This window comes from Heterodontus francisci, chromosome 32 (genome assembly GCF_036365525.1).
Source record: "Heterodontus francisci isolate sHetFra1 chromosome 32, sHetFra1.hap1, whole genome shotgun sequence".
NCBI lineage: Eukaryota > Metazoa > Chordata > Chondrichthyes > Heterodontiformes > Heterodontidae > Heterodontus > Heterodontus francisci.
Genome location: NC_090402.1, coordinates 52,749,400 through 52,769,826, shown reverse-complemented (window position 1 = coordinate 52,769,826; position 20,427 = coordinate 52,749,400). Strand labels below are relative to the sequence as shown.

The 20,427-nt window shown below is 45.0% G+C and overlaps 1 protein-coding gene across 3 annotated transcripts in view; it reads left to right on the top strand.

The window, feature by feature from the left end:
- The window catches only part of tmem203 (transmembrane protein 203), a 97,052-nt gene that overhangs the window by 58,060 nt on the left and 18,565 nt on the right, over positions 1 to 20,427 (top strand). For 2 of the 3 annotated variants that reach the window (XM_068012811.1, XM_068012810.1), the window contains exons 2-3: positions 3,683 to 3,748; positions 15,427 to 15,492. In XM_068012811.1, coding sequence (XP_067868912.1) covers positions 3,683 to 3,748; positions 15,427 to 15,492 — 132 coding nt within the window. Of the gene's footprint in view, positions 1 to 3,682; positions 7,980 to 15,426; positions 15,493 to 20,427 lie in introns of those variants that run through there. The other variant, XM_068012809.1, reaches the window with a different exon arrangement.

Sequence of the window (20,427 nt, the reverse complement as noted above, 5' to 3'; positions counted from 1 at the left end):
TGGAGGGGCAGAGAGTCTCACTACACCAGGATAGTGTAACATGGAGGGACAGAGAGTCACTGCACTGTGTCAGTGTTAGATGGAGGGACAGAGAGTATCACTACACTCGGACAGTGTTCTATGGAGGGACAGAAAGTCTCACTACACTGGGAATGTGTTACATTCCGGGACAGACAGTCTCACGACACCGGGACAGTGTTAGATGGAGGGACAGAGAGTCTCACTACACTGGGACAGTGATAGATGGAGGGACAGAGAGTCTCACTACACTCGCACAGTGTTATATGGAGGGACAGAAAGTCTCACTACACTGGGACAGTGTTACAGGGAGGGACAGAAAGTCTTACTGCACTGGGACAGTGTTACAGGGAGGGACAGAAAGTCTCTTTACACTGGAACAGTTTTACATAGATGGACCGAGAGTCTCACTACACTCGCACAGTGTTATATGGAGGGACAGAAAGTCTCACTACACCGGTACAGTGTTACATGGAGGGACGGAGAGTCTCACTACACCGGCACAGTGTTACATGGAGGGACGGAGAGTTTCACTTCACCGGCACAGTGTTACATCGAGGGACAGAGAGTCTCACTACACCGGCACAGTGTTACATCGAGGGACAGAGAGTCTCACTACACCGGGACAATGTTACAGGCAGGGACAGAGATTCTCACTGCAGCGGGACAGTGTTACATCGAGGGACAGAGAGTCTCAATACACTGGGACAGTGTTACAGGGAGAGACAGAGAGTCTCGCTACACTGGGACAGTGTTAGATGAAGGGACTGAAAGTCTCACTGCACTGGAACAGTGGTGCTTGGAGGGACAGGGAGTCTCACTCCACCGCGACTGCGATACAGGGAGGGACTGAGAGTCTGTCTACACCGGGACACTGTTACTTGGTGGGACAGAGAGTCTCACCAGACCGGGACAGTGTTTCAGGGAGGGACAGAGAGTCTCAGAACACCGGGATAGTGTTTCTGGGAGGACAGAGAGTCTCAGAACACTGGGACCGTGTTACATGGAGGGACAGAGAGTCTCACTACACTCGGACAGTGTTATATGGAGTGACAGAAAGTCTCACGACACTGGGAATGTGTTACATTCCGGGACAGACAGTCTCACGACACCGGGACAGTGTTACATGGAGGGACAGAGAGTCTCACTACACTGGGACAGTGATAGATGGAGGGACAGAGAGTCTCACTACACTGGGACTGTGTTACAGGGAGGGACAGAGAGTCTCACTACACTGGGACAGTGTTACAGGGAGGGACAGAGGGTCTCACTACACTGCGACAGTGTAACATGGAGGGACAGAGAGTCTCACTACACTGGGACAGTTTTAGATGGAGGGACAGAGAGTCTCACTACACTGGGACAGTTTTAGATGGAGGGACATAGAGTCTCACTACACTGGGACAGTGTTACATGGAGGTACAGAGAGTCTCACTACACTGGGACTGTGATACATGGAGGGACAGAGAGTCTCGCTACACTGGGACAGTGTTAGATGGAGGGACAGAGAGTCTCACTGCACCGGGACAGTGTTACAGGGAGGGACCGAGAGTCTCACTACACCGGGACAGTGTTACATGGAGGGACAGAGAGTCTCACTACACTCGGACAGTGTTATATGGAGGGACAGAAAGTCTCACTGCACTGGGACAGTGTTACAGGGAGGGACAGAGAGTCTCATTGCACTGGGGCTGTTACATGGAGGGACAGAGAGTCTCACTACACTGGGACAGTGTTACAGGGAGGGACAGAAAGTCTCACTGCACTGGGACAGTGTTACAGGGAGGGACAGAAAGTCTCACGACACTGGGACAGTATGACAGGGAGGGATCGAGAGTCTCACTACACTGCGACAGTGTTACATGGAGGGGCCGAGAGTCTCTTTCCACTGGAACAGTTTTACATAGATGGACCGAGAGTCTCACTACACTGCGACTGTGATACAGGGAGGGACAGAGAGTCTCACTGCACTGGGTCAGTTTTAGATGGAGGGACGGAGAGTCTCACTGCAGCGGTACAGTGTTACATGGAGGGACGGAGAGTCTCACTACACTGGCACAGTGTTACATGGAGGGACAGAGAGTCTCACTACACCGGGACAATGTTACAGGCAGGGACAGAGATTCTCACTACAGCGGGACAGTGTTACATCGAGGGACAGAGAGTCTCACTACACTGGGACAGTGTTACAGGGAGAGACAGAGAGTCTCGCTACACCGGGACAGTGTTACAGGGAGAGACAGAGAGTCTCACTGCAGTGGAACAGTGGTGCTTGGAGGGACAGGGAGACTCACTCCACCGCGACTACGATACAGGGAGGGACTGAGAGTCTGTCTACACCGGGACACTGTTACCTGGTGGGACAGAGAGTCTCACCAGACCGGGACAGTGTTTCAGGGAGGGACAGAGAGTCTCAGAACACCGGGATAGTGTTTCAGGGAGGACAGAGAGTCTCAGAACACCGGGACAGTGTTACAGGGAGGGACGGAGAGTCTCACTACACCCCGGACAGTGTTAGATGAAGTGACAGAAAGTCTCACTATACTGGAACAGTGTTCCACGGAGGGACAGGGAGTCTCACTACACCGGGACTGCGATACAGGGAGGGACAGAGAGTCTGACTGCAGCGGGGCTGTTACAGGGAGGGTCAGAGAGTCTCACTACACCGGGACAGTGTTACACGGAGGGACACAGAGTCTCAGTACACGGGGACAGTGTTACAGGGAGGGACAGAAAGTCTCACTGCACTGGAACAGTGTTACAGGGGAGGAATGTACACTCTCTGTACTGTGCGGCAGGCATATAGTCTCACTGTATGGGACCTGCACTTTGGAATCCCCTCTGTCCTGTCTCTTCCTCTCCTTCTTGAAAACTCTCCTTAAAATCCAATCTTTAACAAAGCTTTTGATCACCTCATACCATGGCCTCTTCCGTGTGATAATGCTTTTGTGTATTTATCTCTGATGTCAGACCTCTATTAGTACATGTTCTTTTAATTTCCCTCATTGCCATTTGCTTTGTTTGTCTGAGGCACAGTTGATAAGCTGTTGTCTTCCCGTTGAGTCTGAGGGAATGATCTGAGAATGTTTTCTCAGTGTCTTGAACTCCCCAGTGTGGGGCTATTCAACCCTTGCTCTTATTATTTTGATTCTAATTGTATTATGTTCGCGTCAACATTGGCTCAGTTGGTTACACTCTTGCCTCTTGTCAGCAGGTTGTGAGTTCAAGTTCTACTCCAGAGGCTTGAGCACAAAATCTAGGCTGACACTCCAGTGCAGTACTGAGAGAGTTCTGCACTGTGGAGGTGTCGTCCTTCCGATAAGATGTTTAACCAAGGCTCAGTCTCTCCTCAAGGGAACATTATAGGTTCTGTGGGAATAATCTGAAGAACAAGGTAATTCTCCCTGGTGTCCTGACCAATATTCATTCCCCAACTAACATCACTAAAACAGATGATCTGGCCATTATCTTATTGCTGCTCGTGGGAGCTTTCTTTGTGCAAATTGGCTGCTGCATTTCCTACATGCTTTGGAGCATTCTGTGGTTGGGCAAGGTGCTATATAATTGAGACTTTACTAATAAATCAGTCACAATCTCATGCAATTATTGAAATGAATGTTGGAAGTAAAAGGATAACAGTTTGCTACTTCTATTTATTTTTCAGAAGTTGTGTGTAGTGTTTCTGGACTGGAAATCAGCTTGGCGAACCAGGAGCCACTACGCTACTGATGTAAGTTGTTAGTTCCTGTTGACTGACGCAGGAGCCCTTTCTGGGACTCGTGCAGTACTGGCATCAAGATGCTGTTCTCATTGCGTGAGCTGGTACAGTGGCTGGGCTTTGCCACTTTTGAAATGCTGCTGCACCTAGTTGCCATCCTGGTGTTCTCCGTGCTGCTCGCTGTGAAGGTGGACAATTTCGCAGGGTGGCTGGACTGGTGGCACGTCTTCATCCCGCTTTTCACTGCCGACGGGCTCAGCACCTACTTCACCATGATCGTGTCCATCCGCCTGTTCCAGGACGGGGAGAAGCGCCTGGCCGTCATGCGGCTTTTCTGGATCCTGACTGTCCTGAGCCTCAAGTTTGTCTTTGAGATGCTGTTGTGCCAGAAGCTGGAGGGACGTAGCTCCCAGCTGTGGTACGGCCTCATCATGTCACCGGTGTTCATTCTCCTCCAGTTGTTGATGATTCGAGCTTGCCGAGTCAACTGAGCCCTGAAATCTCTCACTCCAAGCTTCCTGTTCAAGCTGTTGGACTGCCAGATATTCCCTTGAATATCAGGGGTTGGGGGGAGGGAGGGGTAAATTCAGTTTAATAGAGCATTTTTGTCTTGGCGCCAACCTTAAGTGCTGAGTTTTAATGCAGCAGCTGTGAAGTGCAACGCAACCAACCTCTGAACTTCGTGGCTAGCCTCCATGGGAGGAAACGTGAAGTGCTCCGTGTGCAAATGAAAGTCCAAGGCAGGCGGTTCTGAGTTTGCTGCTAATGTTCAGCTCCTGTAGTGGGGACAACCTGGGGCAGTTGCAGGATCCTGACGGGTGCAGTGATTCCTCAGGACTGTGACTGTTTCCCAGCTAGACATGTTAGTGTGTTGGACAAACGACTGTTCTCACAGGTTGACTCTCACTCGGGAAGTTGTGTTTGAGCAGTAGTGATTCAAATTGCTCAAAATGTGACAATATTGTGGAGTTTTGAGTTGTACAGTTCTCAGGAAAATTTGTGAGTTTGACTATTGAGATATGGAAAGAACAGCAGTTCATGGCCGGTAATCATCTTGGACCAGGTGTACTGCAGGGATGAAGTCATCCAGGTCACCTTTATAATTATGTTTAGAAATTAGCTTCACTTCTCCGCTTTCTGTGTTTCTACTTCCCCAAACAACATCCAACAGCTCCATATCCCTTCGTTGTAAAATCAAACCACCTGGCTAGACTCCAGGAGGGTGTAATGAAACATTTTAAAAACAAACAACTGTAAGCAGATCCAGTTTCAGACTTGGTTTTTAATTTTTTTCAAAGATAATTAACATTGAGGTTATATTAATTTAAAAATGTAACATTGGAAATGCTCGTGCTAGATTCTCGGGAGTACCATGAAGTCTTTAAGTGATCTGCAGTGTGTGACTGTACTAGGCCTGTGAAACAGACTGTAAAAGTCAATTTGTGTAGATCTGCATTAGAGAAATCTGTTCTTGGCTGGTTCTAGTACCCGCTTGTTTAGAATATCCCGGGACTGCAGTTGAAGTCAAAATTCCCAGTTTGCAGCCATCACAGGATGTGTGGCATTCATATGTTTTCAGTTGATCTCTGTCGTAACTATCCAACTAACTGCCTAGAATATATTAGGTTTACGTCTGAATGCATTACTTCCATTATAGGTTTGTAATGGAAACTGTCTATGTAAAGTTCCCACAGCAGTCATATCCTCCTACCGGTGGATTTGCTGTGATGCCACACTGCGAGAGGGTAATTACGCTGAAAAAAGTTTACATTGGCAGTTTCCATTGCAAATGTGGAAGGAAGAATTTAGAATGGAAGTATAAAAGTAAGGGCAGAATGTACAATTTTAGCATGTCCTGGTCCAGTCATCCCCCATTGACCTAACCCAGCTTCATGTAAATACTACTATGACTCCCTATGTGTGATGTCACGGGGGATGACTAGTAATTTGTTTCCATTTAAATCTCGAGTCAACAGAAGTAGCATTTCAGTCCTTGTAGTTGGAGCTCACTACTGTTAATGTCAGGAGTCCGCCACTGTTCCAGCTGTCTGCACTTTGCCCCACAGTTATCAGTTTATTACTGAGTGCACATCACAATCAATTTCCAATATGTTTGGCTGTACTCTGTGGTGAAATGAGGGTTTTAAACCCATTTGTTGAAGTATTTTGTGTGTTCTATGTTCATTTAATGTGTGAGGTGGCTATCCTGAGAAGTGTTTTTCTGTTGTTATTCATACCCTGGGATGGGATTCCCTTGTTTAGCTGTCCAGAGAGATCACGTTGGCATATTAGTCTGAAATTTGTCTTGCTAGCACCCTTTAAGAGGCCTCATAGGTGGGCCTTTGTGTCCTGTGATGTTTGGAGATTAATTGAGACACCTCCCTCTCAGTCAGCAGGAAGGGGACAGTCATACAATTGGGCGCCAACCCAGTGCTCTATAGAGCACCAAGACACAGGCTCATGTGCAGCATTGCCCGTTGATCAAATTCCTAATTTTAAGAGAAGTTGCATGGCAGAGGTTGAGCTAACCTTTAGGAAGGAGCAATGTGGGAGGGTGTAACCTCTTACACTTCATGTTGGATCAAAGTCAGCATTGGCAAAGTGGGGACGTAGTCAATGGGAAGGATGGGTGACAACTAAAGGAGCGGGGGGGAAATTGTCTAAAAATTGAGGAGAAAAGAATAGTTGACAACTATACAAACAGAGGGGGCCTGGGGAGCTGTTAGTGTGTAGTCCTTTCACATCTGTGATCAGGGTTTGGATCAAGCTGTAAGATTCGCTGTTTCTCGTATGTGTGGAACTAAAACACCAAGCGTCCTACTTTGTAAAGTGGAAAAATAGTAGTGCAATGAAGTGTTGTTTTTAGACAGCTGGGTAGAATAGAAAGAGTTATGCTCTGTACCTGGTCATGGCTATATCAATTCTGGCTTGCTTAATGCCGACTGTGTGCCCCGTTCACTGACACTGACCTACACAACCTTGATTCTAGGGTTCACAGGACAGTACACCCAGAATGTGCTTATAAGGTAGTCTGTTGGTCCCTTGCTGTGCTGAGATTGGCTGCCCTGCCTGTGTTACGTAGACTATATCCTAATCCAGAGTGGCAGAGGTGATGAGTAAATGTTAACTTGGCTCAATTGGTGGCACTCTTGGCTGAGTTAGCAGGTTGTGAATTCAAGGGCTTGAGGCTGGCCCACACTCAGTATTAGAGCAGAGTGCTGCATTCTCACAGGTGGTGTTCTTGCAGATCAAATGTTTAACCAAAGTTCCGTCTGCCTGTTCAGGTGAATGTTGAAGATCCTCGGTCGCTATTTGAAAAGTATAAAATTCACATACTCCTGGTCAGCATTACTTCCTCAATCCACACCTAAAGCAGAGCCCCCAGTCATTCATTTCATTTGTTTGTGGGATCCTGCTGTGTGCAAAATGGCTGACCTGTTTGTTTTCGGACAACAATTGTATCACTGAGAGGCTTGATCAAACACTTTATAAATATAATTTATAAGCTCAGTGACTGCTTCATGCACTCGGATCAGATTTTCTTTAAAATGTTGTATCAGTATTGCTGGGATAATGAGCTTTTGTCCTATTATTGGAAGAACACCTGTGCTGTATTGAACATTCCTGATAGGGATGCTGAACAGCCATCAGCAGGATTTTGGACCCAAGTCCCAGCATTAAAGGGGTCACATTGCAGTGCAACAGTACAATCCCTCCCAACCCAGCCACAGTTAACAAGCCCAAAGTAACATTTCTCTGCGTGATGCCATCTGTATGGCCCCCTTGTAATAGTCTAACAGACTCATTGCTCTGCAGTTTCTCAGAGGCTTCCCATGCTGTATGTCACGTGGTCCTGTTGAATTTTGTCATTCAGGACCGCACTAGAGATTGCTGCTTGTCTTATGACAGGAAATATAAATGAGGTGAGGTGTTTTGTTTGGAAATGTATGATCTGATAGATGTTTGCAAATGGTTATCACGTGCTGTCGTATCCCAATCACTGCCTGTTTCTAACTTTCAGCAATAAAGATCTGTTCTCCACCATTCTCCAGCTGTATATTAACTGCCAGTTTTAAAGTGGAACAAACATTACGTTTTAATTCAAATTGATAAAACTGGACTGACTTACTGAGCAGTTACTGCCTAAAAGAAAAGCTCCAGTTATTCCATCTTAAAATAAATTCTGTTTCCCCTAGAGTGCTAGCAACGATGTGCACTGCGTGGTTTGTTGTTGAGATTACTAACCTGGGAGGTCTGGGGTGCAATCCCTAGTGAGTGCTGATCAATGCACCTCAGGCAGGAGAGTAGGAGAGGCTCTATACCCTGCACTGTTGGTGGGAGTAGGGAAATCAGCCAATGTTCCTGCTCCTGCTGGATAGTCTGTACCCAGGTAAGGTCTCATCTCAATTGGGCTTTGTGCCGAGGTTGTGGAGTGCTGGGGATTTGGTCGGGTGTGGAGGAGTGGAGTTGGTGATTGGGGAACATAGAGCTGGGATTGAAGGGGCGGGGGGTGGAAGGCTGGGTTGTGGGGAGCAAAGGGATGGAGATTGGGACAGACAGAGATTGAGGGGTGGAGATGGGGTGACAGTGATGGGAGAGCAGAGGGGTGGAGATGGGGTGACAGTGATGGGAGAGCAGAGGGCTGGGGATTGGAAGGGATGGGGAATGAGGGGAGCAGAGGGCTGAGGATTTATTGGGGGGTTAGCAGTAAAATAGGGGGATTGGGGTAGAGGAGTACGGCTAGCCAAATCCTGGGGTAGAAAAGTTAAGAGCAGGAGGATCCAGGTAGGGAAGAGAACAGACCATTGTAAAGTCGCTCAACCCTTGGATCATAGTGAATCTTTCCTGTTTCCTCTCCATGTTCTGAACACTTGTAGTTCTGAACCGAACAGGGATGTGATGTTTTAAGCTGACACGGCTACAATGATTGTACAAGGTATTAATTGCAGGAGAGAAAACAGTAAGTCTTCACTGTGTATTGCAGTAATGAAATTTATGGTTTGGGGTTGGTTTATGTATGCGTTTATTTCCAAATAGCATATTGAAGTGTGAACTTCCCCTTGAGCAAACAACTTTCCACCTATTGAATTGTGTATCTTCCTGCTACCAATTGGGAATGTGTAGCTGAGGAATGCTGTAACTGCTCAATCCATGCTAATCCTCACTGTCCAGTCAAGTGTCTCTGTCCTGAGATCCAGCAGCCTTGCCATTGCACGTAGGACTGCCTCCATCACCTCTTCTCCTTTGGCTTCCTTATCTCGAGAGACAATGGATAAGCGCCTGGAGGTGGTCAGTAGTTTGTGAAGCAGCGCCTGGAGTGGCTATAAAGGCCAATTCTAGAGTGACAGACTCTTCCACAGGTGCTGCAGAGAAATTTGTTTGTCGGGGCTGTTACACAGTTGGCTCTCCCCTTGCGCCTCTGTCTTTTTTCCTGCCAACTACTAAGTCTCTTCGACTCGCCACACTTTAGCCCCGTCTTTATGGCTGCCCGCCAGCTCTGGCGAACGCTGGCAACTGACTCCCACGACTTGTGATCAATGTCACAGGATGTCATGTCGCGTTTGCAGACGTCTTTAAAGCGGAGACATGGACGGCTGGTGGGTCTGATACCAGTGGCGAGCTCGCTGTACAATGTGTCTTTGGGGATCCTGCCATCTTCCATGCGGCTCACATGGCCAAGCCATCTCAAGCGCCGCTGACTCAGTAGTGTGTATAAGCTGGGGATGTTGGCTGCCTCGAGGACTTCTGTGTTGGAGATACGGTCCTGCCACCTGATGCCAAGTATTCTCCGGAGGCAGCGAGGATGGAATGAATTGAGACGTCGCTCTTGGCTGACATACGTTGTCCAGGCCTCGCTGCCATAGAGCAAGGTACTGAGGACATCACCACACTAATAAAAAAGCAGGATAGGTAAGTCTGTTTCCTCCTTAGGACATTCTACAACTTCAAATAGGAAGCTCAACCTGATACACTGATCTCTTTTTGGGGCTGATTGATTCATAAGACATCGATAAGGTCCCACATAAGAGATTAGCGTGCAAAATTAAAGCATGTGGGGTTGGGGGTTAGGTACTGGCATGGATAGAGAACTGGTTGACAGACAAGAAACAAAGAGTAGGAATAAATGGGTCATTTTCCGAGTGGCAGGTAGTGACTAGTGGGGTACTGCAGGGATCAGTGCTAGGACCCCAGCTATTCACAATATATATTAATGATATGGATGAGGGAATTAAATGTAATATATCCAAGTTTGCAGACGACACAAAGCTGGGTGGGAGTCTGAGCTGTGAGGAGGATGCAGAGAAGCTCCAGTGTGATTTGGACAGGTTGAGTGAGTGGGCAAATGCATGGCAGATGCAGTATAATGTGGATAAATGTGAGGTTATCCACATTGGTGGTAAAAACAGAAAGGCAGATTATTATCTGAACGGCGCTAAATTGGGAAAGGGGGAGGTACAGCAAGAACTGGGTGTCCTTGTGCACCAGTCGCTGAAAGTAAGCATGCAGGTGCAGCAGGCAGTTTAGAAGGCAAATGGTATTAGAATTAGAACATTACAGCGCAGTGCAGGCCCTTCGGCCCTCGATGTTGCGCCGACCTGTGAAACCATCTGACCTACACTATTCCATTTTCATCCATATGTCTATCCAATGACCACTTAAATGCCCTTAAAGTTGGCGAGTCTACTACTGCTGCAGGCAGGGCGTTCCACGCCCCTACTACTCTCTGAGTAAAGAAACTACCTCTGACATCTGTCCTATATCTATCACCCCTCAACTTAAAGCTATGTCCCCTCGTGTTTGCCATCACCATCCGAGGAAAAAGACTCTCACTATCCACCCTATCTAACCCTCTGATTATCTTATATGTCTCTATTAAGTCACCTCTCCTCCTCCTTCTCTCCAACGAAAACAACCTCAAGTCCCTCAGCCTTTCCTCGTAAGACCTTCCCTCCATACCAGGCAACATCCTAGTAAATCTCCTCTGCACCCTTTCCAAAGCTTCCACATCCTTCCTATAATGCGGTGACCAGAACTGCACGCAATACTCCAGGTGCGGTCTCACCAGAGTTTTGTACAGCTGCAGCATGACCTCATGGCTCCGAAACTCGATCCCCCTACTAATAAAAGCTAACACACCATATGCCTTCTTAACAGCCCTATTAACCTGGGTAGCAACCTTCAGGGATTTATGTACCTGGACACCAAGATCTCTCTGTTCATCTACACTACCAAGAATCTTCCCATTAGCCCAGTACTCTGCATTCCTGTTACTCCTTCCAAAGTGAATCACCTCGCACTTTTCCGCATTAAATTCCATTTGCCATCTCTCAGCCCAGCTCTGCAGCCTATCTATGTCCCTCTGTACCCTACAACATCCTTCGGCACTATCCACAACTCCACCGACCTTAGTGTCATCCGCAAATTTACTAACCCACCCTTCTACACCCTCTTCCAGGTCATTTATAAAAATGACAAACAGCAGTGGCCCCAAAACAGATCCTTGCGGTACACCACTAGTAACTAAACTCCAGGATGAACATTTGCCATCAACCACCCCCCTCTGTCTTCTTTCAGCTAGCCAATTTCTGATCCAAAGCTCTAAATCACCTTCAACCCCATACTTCCGTATTTTCTGCAATAGCCTACCGTGGGGAACCTTATCAAACGCCTTACTGAAATCCATATACACCACATCCACTGCTTTACCCTCATCCACCTGTTTGGTCACCTTCTCGAAAAACTCAATAAGGTTTGTGAGGCACGACCTACCCGTCATTGTTGGCTTTCATAGCGAGAGGATTTGAGTACAGGAGCAAGGATGTCTTGCTACAATTGTACAAGGCCTTGGTGAGACCATATCTGGAGTATTGTGTACAGTTTTAGTCGTCTTATCTGAGGAAGGATGTTCTTGAAATGGCAGGAGTGCAGCGAAAGTTCACCAGACTGATTCCTGGGATGGCAGGACTGGTGTATGAAGAGAGATTGGGTAGATTAGGCTTGTATTTGCTGGAGTTTAGAAGAATGAGAGGGGATCTCATAGAAACCTGCAAAATTCTAACAGGACTGGACAGACTAGATGCAGGAAGGATGTTCCCGATGGTGGGGGAATCCAGGACCAGGGGTCACAGTCTAAGGATAAGGGGTAAGCCATTTAGGACTGAGATGAGGAGGGATTTCTTTACCCAGAGAGTGGTGAATCTGTGGAATTCACTGCCACAGAAAGCAGTTGAGGCCAAATCATTAAATATATTCAAGAAAGAGTTAGATATAGTTCTTAGGGCTAAAGGGATCAAGGGATACGGGGAGATAGCGGGAACAGGGTACTGGGTTTGGATGATCAGCCATGATCGTATTGAATGGCGGTGCAGGCTCGAAGGGCCGAATGGCCTACTATTTTCTATGTTACAGTCAAAGCCCTTTGTCACAGCCTGTAATGACCTACAAAAGCACATCTGCCCAGATCCGCAGTTGTGGCTTGAGGGGCCTGAACTGGGGACATCTGATGTAAGTTTACATCAGAGGTTTGTGCTAAGTTTTGACTGCTTTTGACCCATGTGGAGGCACATGTCCTGAATTTGCAGATAGATGGGAGTTAAGCTGTGGTTGCACTAGTTGTTGCCTTCTTTTGCCCAGCCTTTTGTTCCCATTGTTGGAATCCTAGCAGCTGGTTTCAGACAGCAAAGGAAATATGTTCCACCACAGCCCCCACCCCCACCCCCAACCAAGACTAGCTCAGGTAGTGTTTTCTGCTTGCTGTTTGATTCAAGCCCAGTGCATTTGCTGTGCAAATAACGGAATCCAATACTGAATGTGTTGTATGTAACCCTGCACTATGGCAATTACAGCTTTGTGAATGATTATTGGATGATGATTTCCCTCTTGCTGAGAGACCAGCCTGCATATAAGGGTGGATCGCTCGAGTTCATTATTTTAGTTACTTATGTCCACCTACCTGCTCATGCAAGTTGAATTTCATATCAGTTGAGCTGTTGGACTTGTCTATAGATTTGAATCGTGATGCTCTGAGTGCCTGCAGTCTTCACCTGATGGGCTTTGACAGCTCATATATACCCTCCATTAGAGGAGATCGTTCCACCTTACTGATAGCCTACCCCACTGCTGTGTAAACTGTGCTTTCTTGAACTAACAGTCATACACAGAACCAGAAACCCATTGCTAAACTAACAAAGAAATAACTTGCATCCCAAATCCAATAAAGTACTTATTAAGTTTAGTCACTGTTGTAAAGTAAGGAAATCCAGAAGTGAATTTGTGCACAGCAAGATCGCACATGACAATGAGTGGCGTTGGTTGAGGGATAAATGTTGGCCAGGACGCCATGGAGAACTCCACTAGTCTTCTAAGAATAGTACCATAGGATCTCGTGTGCCCACCTGAGAGGGCAGCTGGAGCCTCGGTTTACCGTCTCATCCGAAAGGCGGCAACTCCGACAATGCAGCACTCCCTCAGTATTGCACTGAGGTGTCAGCCTGGATAATGTGCTCAAGTCTCTGGAGTAGGGTTTGAAATTCGACCTTCTGAATCAGGCGAGAGTGCTACCCACTGAGCCACGACTGGCCAGCTGGTGGGAAGTCAGGTGATGTGATTTTTGCTAGCCTCATCTGAGGAAAAATTAAGTAAATTAGCTCAAACTCCATGCAGTTAACAAACACAAAATCCAAATGCAGAGGCAGTGAGGGGGAGGGATTGCAGGGAGTGGTGATGATGAAGGGTGAGTAATTCTAGTCTGCCACAAGAGGGTGGCATTGTACCTTGTGGAATTTTTCACCCCAGCAAAGCCTGACATCCTGGAGCAGTAAAATAGTTCTGTCCCCCAACATATTTTAATTTTCATAAATCTGTATCCATTGGAATCTATGTTTTACAGGCTTCAGTCCTTGAGCACATGGATTATAAATTGTAATTCTGTATTGATTCTGAAGAAACCTCCAGCAAAGTATAGTAAGATCTAATTGATCGTATTGCAGTTACAATATTCCCAAAATTCATAACTTCTCTCAATCTGTGGAAATCCTAAAGACTATTTTTTATCGAGGATGCTCGAGACTTTAATTTTAAATAGTCTGCCAGCCGGTCTACCTTCTCTTTGTGTAAATTTGACGCAACACGGATTTAAAACTCTGCTAGCATCACCAGCTGTTGCCATTTAACATTGTGATATAATCGCAGGCAGTAATGATTCATATCCAAGTGAGTGATGACCAATAGTTTAGCTGGACGGTCCCAAGTCTGCCAGTTGTATCAGCAGTCGTTTTGAGGGCATTTTACTACATTTAAAGATGCTATATAAATTTAAATTGTTGTTAAATATCAGTGCTGATAGGTCATTCAGACTACACGCCTTGTCCCATTGCTGCACTTGCGCAAAAGAGAAACAGAGTCCATCCAGTGAGGAATGGAGATCCTGGAGAGACGATGATTCAGGTCAGAGACCTGACCATTGTCCATGGAGCAGACAGCACAGCAGAGTGACAGATATAAACGGGGAGGGAGAATGGTGCCAATAAGCTGCAGTCAGTAGGACAGGAACAAGCTTGAACAATGGATCTACAATGGTGAATTTTATGCTAGAAATGGTCAGTGCAGGGTTTGGGGGACAATGAGATTGGAAACAGTAGGAAGAGTGGAGGGGGGACAAGGTGACCAAGGTTCGGAAATACATTTTCTAGGATACACATTTCGAAAAGACAGGCAGAATGAAAAAAGAGGAGTATCCCTGATAGTAAAGGTTGACATAAGGACATTAGTGAGAATGGCTCAGATCAGGAAGTAAAATCAATATGGGTGCAAATTAGGAATAATTATGGTGGCAGTAGTTTATAGGCCTCCTAACAGTAATTATACTGTTGGATATAGCATTAAGCAAGAAATAATTGGAGCTTGTAACAGTGGCAATGCAATAACAAGGGGGACGTTAAACTTCATATAAACTGGACAAATCAAATGGGTAAATGTAGTCTCTAAGATGAGCTTGTAGAATGCTTTTGCAGCAATTTCCTGGAACAATATGTTCTAGAACCAACATAGGATAAAGCTGTTTTAGATCTCGTATTGTGCAATGAGGCAGGTTTAATTAGTAATCTCAGTAAAAGATCTGCTGGGAAAAAGTGATCATAATACAATTGAATCCCATGTTAAGTTTGAGAGTGACGTATTCCAGTCTCAAACAAGAATTGTAAACTTAAAGCAAATTACATAGGTATGAAGAGAGAGCTGGCTGAGGTTGAATGGGTAAATAGACCAAAAAGTATGGAGGTAAATGACCAGCGGGAAACGTTTAAAGAAAATTCAAAATGTTTAACGAAAATACATTCCATTAAAAAAACAAAAACTCAACAAGAAAGATCCATCTGCTGGTTAGGGAAGTTATGGATTATAGATTAAAAGAGGCTTATAAATGTTGCAAAGAATATTGGTAAAGCCTGAGGATTGGGAGACTTTTAGAAACCAGCAAGGAGTGGCCAAAACATTGTTAAAAAGGGAACAAATAGAATGAGAGTAAACTAGCCAGGCATATAAAAATAGGTTGTAAGAGCTTTTACAAGTATATAAAAAGGAGAGTAGCTAAAGTAAACATTTGCCCCTTAGAGTCAGAGAAGGATAAATTATCATGGGGAATGAGGAAATGACAGAGACATTGACCAAATATTTTGTGTCTGTCTTCACAGTGGAAGGCACAAATTACATACTGGAAACAGAGGGTAACCAAGGAGCTGAAGAGTGAGGAACTGAAGGTAATTAACATCAGCAGAGAAAAAGCATTCTAGAAACTTACAGGACTAAAAGTGGCAAATCTCAGAACCTGATGGCCTACATTCTTGAGTTCTAAAAGAGGCAGCTTCAATGGATATATTGGTTATGATTTTCCAAACTTCCCTAGATTCTAGAACGGTCCCAGCAGATTGGAAGTTAGCAAATGTAATGCCTCCATTCAAGAAAGGAGGGAGAGAGAAAACGGGGAACTACAGGCCAGTTAGCCTGACGTCAGTCATTGGGAAATGCTGGAATGTTAATATTAAGGAATTCTTAATGCATTTGGAAAATAATAGTATGATTAGACATAGTCAATATGGTATTAGAAAAGGGCAATTGTGTTTGAAAAATCTAGTAGAGTTTTTGAGGATGTAACTAGTAGGGTAGATAAAGGGGAGCCAGTAGATGCAATATACTTGGATTTCCAAAAGGCATTCAATAAAGTGCCACACAAAAGGTTAATACGCAAGATAAGGGGCTCATGGAAGAGGATTGACTAACAGACAGGAAACAGAGAGTAGGGATAAGCAGGACATTTTCAGGTTGGCAGGCTCTAACTAGTGGAATACAGCTAGGATGAGTGCTGGGGCCTCAACTATTTACAATCTATATTAATGACTTAGATAAAGAGACTGAGAGTAATATATCTAAGTATACTGACGATACAAAGCTAGGTGGGAATGTAAGCTGTGAGGCGGACACAGAGGCTGCAGAGTTATGGACAGGTTAAGTAAGTGGACAAACCAGGTACGAAGGTGTCTAAGGGTCTGTTGCGATCTTTACTTGGTCTTATTGTAACAGGGTTTAATTTTAAACATACTGTGTTTGAGCTCCCCCTTTGTGAATCCTTGTTCACAGCTTTCCAATTATAAGGCAAAGAAACCAATTCACACAGGTTTTCTGAGGTTTAAAGAAGAAAGATGAAATTTTATTAAAACTTAAACTCTAATACGGTTCAAGCCTATGGATATACAACGCACCCACGCCAGCATGCATATGCGATATATGTGAATAGGACAGAAAAGAGGAGAGGAAAATATAGTAGAGAGGGGTTTGAGGCAATATCAGAAGAGTATCTTGTTTACTGTGCTTCAAGCTGACTTGATTGTAGGTAGTCTTGCTGTTTGTCGGGGCCCAGTGGTTGTCTTATACCTTGTTCACATAGGAAACTTTTTTCTCTTTGAGGTTCACGTGTTTTCACAAGATTCAGTTCGGTGGGAAAGAGATGGAGGCAGGCAGGACTGGAGAGGAGGTTCTGTTCCAACCATGAGCACACTGCTTTCTGAATTCAAATTCTGTTTTTCCAATTTAAAACTCCCATAGTTGGCCAGCAGGTGGTCACATGACTGACTGGTTTGACCAGGTCTCTCCTGTGTATTGGGGTAGGGACTGGTTCTTCATTCTTCCAACACTGTCTGTTACTATGCAAATGTCTTTCCAGTCAGGGGCTTGCAATTTTAAGTTTTACTGTTCATGTGGCAAAATCTGGTTGGTGGGAGGCTTGCCTGACAAGTATAACGTGGGGAAGTGTGAGGTTATTCACTTTGGTGATAGAAATAGAAAAGCAGGATATTTTTTAAAAGACGTGACACTTCTAAATGTTGATGTTGAGAGACTTGCATGTACCTATACAAGGAACATGAAGTTAGCATGCAGATACAGCAAGCAACTAAGAAGGCAAATGGCATATTGGCCTTTATTACAAGGGGTTACCATACCATACTATACGAATTTGAAGCAGAAGTAGGCCATTTGGCCCCTCGAGCCTGCTCCGCCATTCAATAAGATCATGGCTGATCTGTTTCTGACTCGAATTCCACACTCATATCTACCCCGATAATCTTTGATTTCCTTGCCTAACAAGAATCTATGTACCTCCGCCTTAAAAATATTCAATGACCCCACCTCCACCACCTTCTGAGGCAGAGAATTCCAAAGTCGCATAGCATACTGAGAGAAAAAAATTCTCTTCATCTTTGTCCTAAAAGGGTGACCCCTAATTTTAAAATAGTGCCCCCTAGTTCTGGACTCACCCACAAGAGGAAACATCCTTTCCACATCCACATTGTCAAGACCATTCAGAATCTTATATAATTCAATCAAGTCTCCCCTCACTCTTCTAAACTCCAGTGAAAACAAGCCCAGTCTGTCCAACCTTTCCTCATAAGACAACCCGCTCATTCCAGGTATCAATCTAGAAAACCTCCTCTGAACCACCGCCAATGCATTTACATCCTTCCTTAAATAAGGAGACCAAAACTACACACAGTGGTTTCACCAATGCCCTGTATAACTGAAGCATAACATCCTTACTTTTATCTCAATTCCTTTTGTAATAAAAGATAGCATTCCATTAGCTTTCTTTATTACTTGCTATACCTACATACTATTTGTGACTCATGCATTAGAACACCTCGATCCCTCTGCACCTCGGAATTCTGCAGTTGTTCTCCGTTTAAGTAATACTCAGCTTTGTTGTTATTCCTGTCAAAGTGAACAGTTTCACATTTTCCCACATTATATTCCATCTGCCAGATTTTTGCCCAATTACTCAACCTATCTATATCGTTCTGCAACCTCATGTCCTCCTCACAACATACTTACCTACCTATCTTTGTGTCATCTGCAAATTTAGCTATCATGCCATTGCTCCCCTCATCTAAGTCATTGATATAAATTGTAAAAAGTTGAGGCCCCAGCACAGACCCCTGCGGGACTCCACTTGTCACATCAGAAAAGGCCCCATTTATGCATACTCTGTTTTCTGCTGGTCAACTAATCTTCTATGCATGCTAATATGTCACCCCCTACACCATGAGCTCTTACTTTGCGCAATAACCTTTCATGTGGCACCTTGTCAAATGCCTTCTAGAAATCCAAGTACAGTACGTCAATAGGCTCCCTTTCATCCACAGCACATCACTCCTTCAAAGAACTCCAACAAATTGGCTAAAAATGATTTCCCTTTCATAAAACCATGCTGATAATTCCCGATTACCTTGAGTTTTTCTAAGTGCCCAGCTATAGCCTCCTTAATGATGGATTCTAACACCTTCCCTATAACACATATCAAGCTAACTGGCCTACAGTTACCTATTTTCTGCTTCCCCCTCTTCTTGAATAGAGGGGTTATATTTGCTGCTTTCCAGTCTGCTGGAACTTTCCAGAATCTAGGGAATTTTTGAAAATTAACATCAATGCATCTACTACCTCATTAGCCACCCCTTTTAATACCCTAGGAGGAAACCCATCAAGACCCGGGGACTTGTCAGCCTGCAGCTTCATCAGTTTGCTCAGTACTGCTGCCCTGGTGATTGTAATTTCATCAAGTTATTCTCTTCCTTCCACCTCCTGATTGACTGCTGTTACTGGAATGTTTTTTGGATCTATAGTGAAGACAGAAGCAAAATGTTTGTTCATTTCATCCGCCATTTCCTTATCTTTTATTAACTCCCCATTCTCACTCTCTAGAGGACCAACACTCACTTTACTTACTCTTTTCCTTTTTAAATACCTGTAGAAACTCTTGCTATCTATTTTTACATTTCTAGCTAGCTAGGGATTGGAGTACAAGAATAGAGGGCAGGTACAGCAAGTAATTAGGAAGGCAAATGGCACATTTGCCTTTATTGCAAGGCGATTGGAGTACAAGAATAAAGAAGTACATGGCTTTGGTGAGACCACGCCTGCAGTCCTGTGCGCAGTTTTGGTCTCCACATTTACTTGCCTTGATGGCGGGACAGTGAAGATTTATTAGATTGGTTCCTGGGATGAGAGTAATGTCCTATGATGAAAGGCTGAGTAAATTGTACTTTATCTCTCTGGAGTTTAGGAGAAAGAGAGGTGATCTCATTGAAACATACAAGATTCTGAGGGGGTTTGACTGGGTAGACACAGTGGTTCCCACCCTCCCCGGAGGGGAAACGAGAACACAGGGGCACAGTCTCAGAATAAGAGGTCAATCATTTAGGACTGAAATGAGGAGAAATTTCTTCACTCAGAGAGTTGTGAATCTTTGGAATACTCTACCCAAAAGGGTTGTGGATGTTCATCGTTAAGTATATTTAGGGCTGAGACAGACAGATGTTTGGTCTCTCAGGGAATCAAGGGAAGTGGGGAGTGGGCGGGAAAATGGAGTTGAGCCAGATGATCAGTCATGATGATATTGAATGGTGGAGCAGGCTCGAGGAGCTATATGGTTGTTTTCTCCTATTTCTTTTGTTCTTATGGCTTTGTAGCTGCTAATGGGATTTGAAACCAGAACAAACTAGGAAGAAGAGCCAGATAGTTGCTTTGGGCATAGGTCCATATGCCATTTAACAGCACCACCCTTGTTGATTTGATGAGAATAACACCTGTCTGACTGCTTTTCCAGCCCTGCCCCTGAATGGCATTCCCAACTCCAATCCTCATGCAGTTACTGCCCCAGGGATTTAAAACTGCTCTTGGGAGGAATTCATGCAGTTGTTTTCAGAGATTAGGTATTCCCAGTGTCATGCTCGGAAGAAGCCATGATGAAATAAACAATGAACTGGAGGAATTATGAAATAAAACTGTTGAACTGAACCACAAGAAAATGAGCACATTTGTACCACAGACAAATAGAGTAGAGATCAGGTGACCCCTCCCGTACTGTCAATAAACACATCCATCTGATGAGGATGAAACTCGTTAACCTTGTTTGAATTAGCTCTGGGGAGAATCCATTGAAATTGAAAGGAGTCGATTACATATTGATGACTCCTATCTATAGGAATGAACTGACAAAGGTTCTGTTGAGAGACTGATTCCACAGTCCAAACCAAGATGAATAGCTGTGAAGTAGCACCATTGTAACAGAATGGCCCATCCAGATGCCAACAGAAAGCAATAGTTTCCATATCCTGGACTGTTGTGTGGTCACACCAGGGGAAGAT